Source organism: Chenopodium album, chromosome 3 (assembly GCF_948465745.1).
Source record: "Chenopodium album chromosome 3, dcCheAlbu1.1, whole genome shotgun sequence".
NCBI classification, from domain to species: Eukaryota; Viridiplantae; Streptophyta; class Magnoliopsida; order Caryophyllales; family Amaranthaceae; genus Chenopodium; species Chenopodium album.
Genome location: NC_137836.1, coordinates 10,401,112 through 10,407,090, shown reverse-complemented (window position 1 = coordinate 10,407,090; position 5,979 = coordinate 10,401,112). Strand labels below are relative to the sequence as shown.

At 36.1% G+C, this 5,979-nt stretch overlaps 1 protein-coding gene across 7 annotated transcripts; it reads right to left on the bottom strand.

Annotated features, from left to right (window-relative positions):
* Window positions 1-554: 554 nt before the first annotated feature.
* Window positions 555-3,616, bottom strand: LOC145623821 (translationally-controlled tumor protein homolog). 7 transcript variants are annotated; one of them, XM_081676697.1, is made up of 6 exons: window positions 3,353-3,616; window positions 3,030-3,080; window positions 2,571-2,644; window positions 2,408-2,467; window positions 1,016-1,084; window positions 555-731 (listed from the first exon to the last, which is right to left on the bottom strand). In XM_081676697.1, the coding sequence occupies exons 1-5, from the start codon at window positions 3,366-3,368 to the stop codon at window positions 1,046-1,048; spliced, it is 240 nt and encodes a 79-aa protein (XP_081532823.1). In that variant the 5' UTR covers window positions 3,369-3,616; the 3' UTR covers window positions 555-731; window positions 1,016-1,045. The 7 variants fall into 7 exon arrangements, 4 of the variants coding, with proteins under 4 accessions (XP_081532823.1, XP_081532819.1, XP_081532820.1 ...); XM_081676693.1 differs by having other exon boundaries at window positions 555-808; window positions 1,016-1,079; XM_081676694.1 differs by having other exon boundaries at window positions 1,016-1,079.
* Between the last annotated feature and the right edge of the window lie 2,363 nt (window positions 3,617-5,979).

The window sequence follows — 5,979 nt, the reverse complement described above, 5'->3', positions numbered from 1 at the left end:
TTGCTTTAATGTTAACATGAACATGATTATGATTATAATTGTTATAATTTATGATGATTATGAATATTATTATTATTATTATCTTGATGATGATTATTATTATTCATGATATTGATTATTTATTATGTTGCTTGATATTTATTTTTATTGCTTGATCACGCCTTTTATGCATGTTTAAAGGGAATTTGTACTTGTAATCACGCTTAATAAGATAATCACTAGGCGAAAATAGCATTTGGCCACCGGTTCAAAACCCCCCTAAGCCACCGGTTTTGAACCGGTGGTCATTTGGGGGGTGACAATAACCCCAAGAAAGGCCACCGGTTCAAAACCGGTGGCAAAAATGATTATTGCCACCGGTTAACCGGTGGTAATATTTATTATGGCGACCGGTTAACCGGTGGCAAAAACCCATTCCCGCTTTTTTTAAAGGGGTTTTTGGCACCGGTTCTGTTCAAAACCGGTGGCAAAAATGGCCCAAAAAAATAATTTTTTTTTTTTTTTTTTTTTTTTTTTTTTTTTTTTTTTTGCTTTTTTTCACATAAAATGATATATAAACACTAACATATATATATACTTACATATTTTCATTAAAAAAGGCTATAATATTACAATTTTGGTCCAAAAAACTTAAAAAAAATACTAGTCACTGTTAAATACAAGCAAAGTCACACCAATGAAACAGCCTTGGCGAGGCAGCAGCTGCAACAGCCTTACGAGGCAGCAGCAACCTTGCGTATAGATAAAATCTTCCAATAGTCTTCGTATATTTTCTCTTTTGTCACCTCCTCTGACAAAACAATAAGCTCTGGACAAATTTTCCCACATAAATTATATCAACAAATTGACAAAACAACATCAAATATCAAGATTTTTCATCCAAATATCATAATAATAACAACTTAAACAATCAAAGAGGCAACAATCAATAATTATAAAGGTTCAAACTGATTAATTTCACGAAATAAATCCATACAAAACCACTAATATGACACATATACAACCACTAAGGTACCTTCAGAAGTGATATTAAATCTGGTGATCGCTAAATGAAGCAAGCATAAAATCCAAGTCTTTTTCTGACCTGTGTGAAAAGTATACTTGTCAATAATTGATACTTCCCTAAGCAAGATACGGAGTATCAGAGCAACAAACAAAAAGCCTAAGAAATTATCAAAAACATGAAATTAGAAACTGGAAAATCATTATTCATCAAAAAAAAAAAAAAAAGAAACTGGAAGATCTATTTGTATACTCTAAGCATACATCTAGGCATATATGTTAACTTTTGATTTTAAAAATCTATTTCAATGGACTTAACTTCTCTAAATTTACCTATCATTAACTTTGTTCTAAAATATGATTGAAATCATCTCAAAGGTAGTCAAGAAAGGTCTAATTTAGCCATGTCTAAGATATATACAAAGAAAAGGAAATGTGACCAAATCTCATGAACTTCAACATAAGATAAGTAAATTATTAATCAAAATTCAAAGAGGTCAAGGATATGCATTTTGTAAAAGTAATTAAAAACATCAGGATCTACAAGCTGAGGGTAAAATAATTAAAAATAAAATATGCATAATGCATAAGATAAATTCTGTATATCAGATCATTAGGATTTATGCATTAAAAGGGCAGAAGACAGGTGTGCACTTTCAAAGAGATTAGATATTGAAAGTAACTAGCAACTCCATCCATGCACAAACAACTAAACAAAAGGCAAAAGAAATTTCATGATTTCTTATGTAAAAAGCAGGAAGGCTGGAAGGGACAGCCACTACACATCTTTAAATAGCCAATAAACAAGGAGACCTGGTGCTAGACATGCAAACTCAATTTTTCAAAGCAGAACTAAACATGTCCACTGCACATTATGAGCAATAAAGATTCAAGAGACATCACAGGGCCCAAATTGACAGAACGTTGAAAGAGACTCATAACACATTTGAGCACTTCATTCCATATACTGCTAATGTACAAGTGCAATATTCATCAGTTTGAAAAAAATTCAAGTAGAAGCCAAACCTCCACCTCCCACCCTCTCACTCTATATATAGCTCCCGAAAAAAAGTAGCTAACGACAACAACTATTAATATATTATCTAATTCGAGCTGCAAAATCATCATTACAACCAAAACAATAAAACATTGCATCTTTTCGAGATCTTTTTCAAATCCAAGTAGCAAAATCATCATCATTATTTCAAACAAAACAACCCCCTTAGACCTTGCATCAGATTTAGGATTTCAAACAAAACAAAGCCTCATTCAGAGACAACAGAGGAACATTAACAGCAGATTTAAAATTCAGAACAGAATCCTTAGCTTGGTAACATCTGAGTGAATTCAACATATCTTCATACAACCCCCTTAGACATTACTATTTATTCCTTGAGACGTTTACCCATTTTTCAGCATAAGGGTTGGCACTAATGTTGACATCAACACCACCTTTAACAGTCCACTACAAGTAGATAAACACATAATACCACATCAATTAGTTGCAAGCCCAGAAAACCATAATTCACAAACTTGCAAGAAATGAAAAGATTTGTACAGATTCATACCTTTCCATCTACGTCCCAAAGGCATCCATTGAAGAGTTCCTTGTAGGGGTATGAGTCAGACAAAAGCTCAACACCTAATAATTTCGAGTTTCGGATGAATCCATTAGATAACAATCAAACGAATACTATACACACAAAATATTGACAGATCTCACGAGCAAAAAACAGTACTTCAAAATTAAATTGTTCGACCAAAATTGAGTTCCTACATATCTATTTCTTAAGAATTCGTGATTTATAGACAAACCAAAATTCCAAAATTCAACATTGATCAAAAATATAAATCAAATCTCACGATAACAAACCTATATAAATATACATGATCAAAGACAAAATCGATAATCCCCATATCAAGTTCAATTTTTTCTGTAATTAGGGTCAGATTATCACGAAAATGCAGAAAAATTATTAAGAAACATCCTTTACCTCATCGTCATCAAACTCATTACCATACCCAACCTTCACATGGCCTCAATACCCGAGTTAAATCCCGTACCCAGGTTCGCTCCACTGCACATCAGTAATTTGAAAGCACAAAAACACAGATCTATATGGTGTTAAGAAATCTGACAATGAAATGTTGTCAAAATTCAGTAATTGCGAAGCTGCATGTAATTGAGAAAGGAATAGAACAATTTCTATGGAGTAATATTGAATTAAATCGAAATCCATAAAACCCTTGGTTTCCGAAAACATGAAATTGTAAATTTGACAAAAATGAAAACTCAAAAAACACGAAATAATGAAATTATTTACAGAGAAAAGAAGAAAAACGCACGAACCTTCAGGGAAAATCATTTCGCGAGGGGGAAACGACGAGAGGTGGGTTTGTATCAGCTCCTAGCGCCACTGCCGCCGTTGCTAGGACATGAATAGAGGGAAGCGGGAGGAATGGACGACGGCACGGTGGAGAGAGGAAAGAGAGAGAGAATAGGGAGATCTAGTTGAGGAGAGAGGAGGAAGAAGAAAGAGAGAGAACGCGAGATAGAGGAAAGAGAAAGAGCTGAGAACGCGGAAAGAGAAAGAAAATAGAGGGGCGAATTTGTTTTTTATTATTGCCACGGGTTTTGAACCGGTGGCCTTAAAAACATATGCCACCGGTTCGGTTTGAACCGGTGGAAATTATAAAAAGCCTATTCCCGCCCATTTTTTTCCCACCGGTTTTTAAAAACCGGTGGCCATGGCTCGGTGCCTTTTTGTATTTTTCTACTAGTTAATTAATAATCTTGTTTAGGGTTAATTGTGATTATAATTCGAGTGATCGCCAATAATAGATTTATTTGTGCATTAATATTCAACCAACATAGATAAACAGGTTTAGGGTTAATCCTATTGATTGCATGTTAATTAAAAAGCGCACATGAATACGATCAGAATAAAGTAGAGGCCTATTATTAGGGCAGGTTCAATCTCTTTTAGGTTGGATTTGTACCTTCATCCCCGAACCCTTATTTGGTTCTAGACCTTATGGAGTTGACGATCTCTTGGATCGTTAAGGGGTGTAACCTTCACCCTGTGAACGGTTTACAAGTTCCTAAAACTTGTTGGCGACTCTTTTGCTCTATCTTCTTTCCCTTTGGACGCCACCGTACTTTAGTGTATGATCACAGTGGGGTTCAAGCTAGGGGTTAATGCTTGAAATTTATTCCCCACAGTTTTTGGCGACTCCACTGGGGAGGATTTCTATTTTAATTCCTGAATTTGTTTCGGCAATGATTTAGAATGAGCGGATGAGACTCGAAAAGTTCTAAGTATTTCATGTGCGTAATTTTGATTAACATTATTGTCATATGCATAAAAAAAGATCTCATTGGAAAGACCATCCGTAATGAGTTAAAAACATAGGATTTTACACGTAGGAAATTTGAGAAATATCTTTCACAACTAGGACTGAAATAACACCGCGTGAAACTGGAAAATTTTATCGAGCACAGAAAGCTGCTGAGGCATGTGGGAAGTAGCGTCAGGGGCCAGAGCTTGGCGCCAGCATTTTAGTCGTAGCGCCAGACGCCATTATTGGCGCCAGGCGCTACAGTTAAAAGCTGGCGCCAGTCTCTATTTGCTGGCGCCAATTTCCCCCAATACCGAGCCAGAAATATGCGTTCTAATTTCGACCGGTTTTTCGTATTGTTTGCTTGATCCTACTTCTTGATTGCATTTTTTCTCACTTTTTTGAAACCCATATGTGTTCTACATATGGACATAACCCTTTGGGAATTCATACTCCATCTACCCGATTGAACGCTCTGTGCAACAAAGGGTACATCCGAGATGTTGAATTCACCAAACCATGTAAGCGAGTTTTTCTAAACTCGCGGTGTCCCATCCACTCGCGCCAACCCTTCACGGTTAGGCTTTCGCGCGGTGCATCCGGAAAATTAACCATGTACCCTCTATTGACTAACCCATATCCCGAACTTTAGAGAACTAGAGCCATGGTTAGGTGGCAAACTCATTGCATCATATTGTGCCTACTTGACTAATTGTGCATTATTTGTTGTGCATATATTCTATGTTTCTCTTAACCGTTTGTTTGACTTGTGTTGAGACTGAATAAATTAATGAATTAAAGAACTTTGCCTAATTAATTAATTAATTAATATTTTAATCGGAATTGACCTAGTACGACTTTAGGCATACCCCAATTGACTAATAACACCGAAAACAGTCCCAGATCGAAGCTCCAATATTGGCGCCAAGGTCTGAGCTGTAGCGCCTCATTATGGAGTGTAGCGCCTGACGACAACTCTGTCGTCTGGCGCCAAGCTCCACGGTGCGACGGCAGTCCTATCGTTTGGCCGACAGTTCGGATTATTGGCCGAGTCATCATCTAGAGTCTAATTAATTTTTTTTTTAACTAATTCGGTTAAATTTTGCTGTCAATAGTACTTATTTGAGTCGATGATCGAGTTTAGGCACTAAGTCCCATGGTCTTACATAAGAGTCCAAGCATGTCACTTACACTCAACGCACACACAAATACACATACTTTGACCATGTTTAAGAGAGTCTTGTGTGCGCGTTTTTTCTGTCATTTTTTTAAGGGGGTAAGTCGGATATTAATCCTTCAAAAAAAAAAAAAAACTATACTTAGTTTCCGAGAAATATGTACATTATTTTTGCCAAAAATATGCACCCTTTTTACTTTATTCTCTTTTCCTCCTTAAAATAAACCGTAAAGTCAAGTTGATTCGAGTCAAGTAATTAAAACGCAAAATGGTTTAATGTACAGCGCGTGGTCAAGAAAGGAAGGACGGTTAATCAAAGACAACCTTTTCGTACAAGTCCAACTTTTCGACAAACCCATAGCTCGTAAGAGGAAAGCTAAGACTATAATGGCAACACAAGAAGAAGTCAATGATCTTAGGAACCAACTGGTTACCGTAACTGAGACACTGAAGCTTCTCGC

Bases quoted from the DNA above. Each gene is read 5' to 3' on its own strand.
- LOC145623821 (XM_081676693.1), bottom strand. The intron at 2,468-2,570 runs GTATGAATCTGT...ATCTACTTGTAG, and splicing joins TTTGGGACGTAGATGGAAAG to TGGACTGTTAAAGGTGGTGT. The intron at 1,080-2,407 runs GTAAACGTCTCA...CACACAGGTCAG, and splicing joins ACCCTTATGCTGAAAAATGG to AAAAAGACTTGGATTTTATG.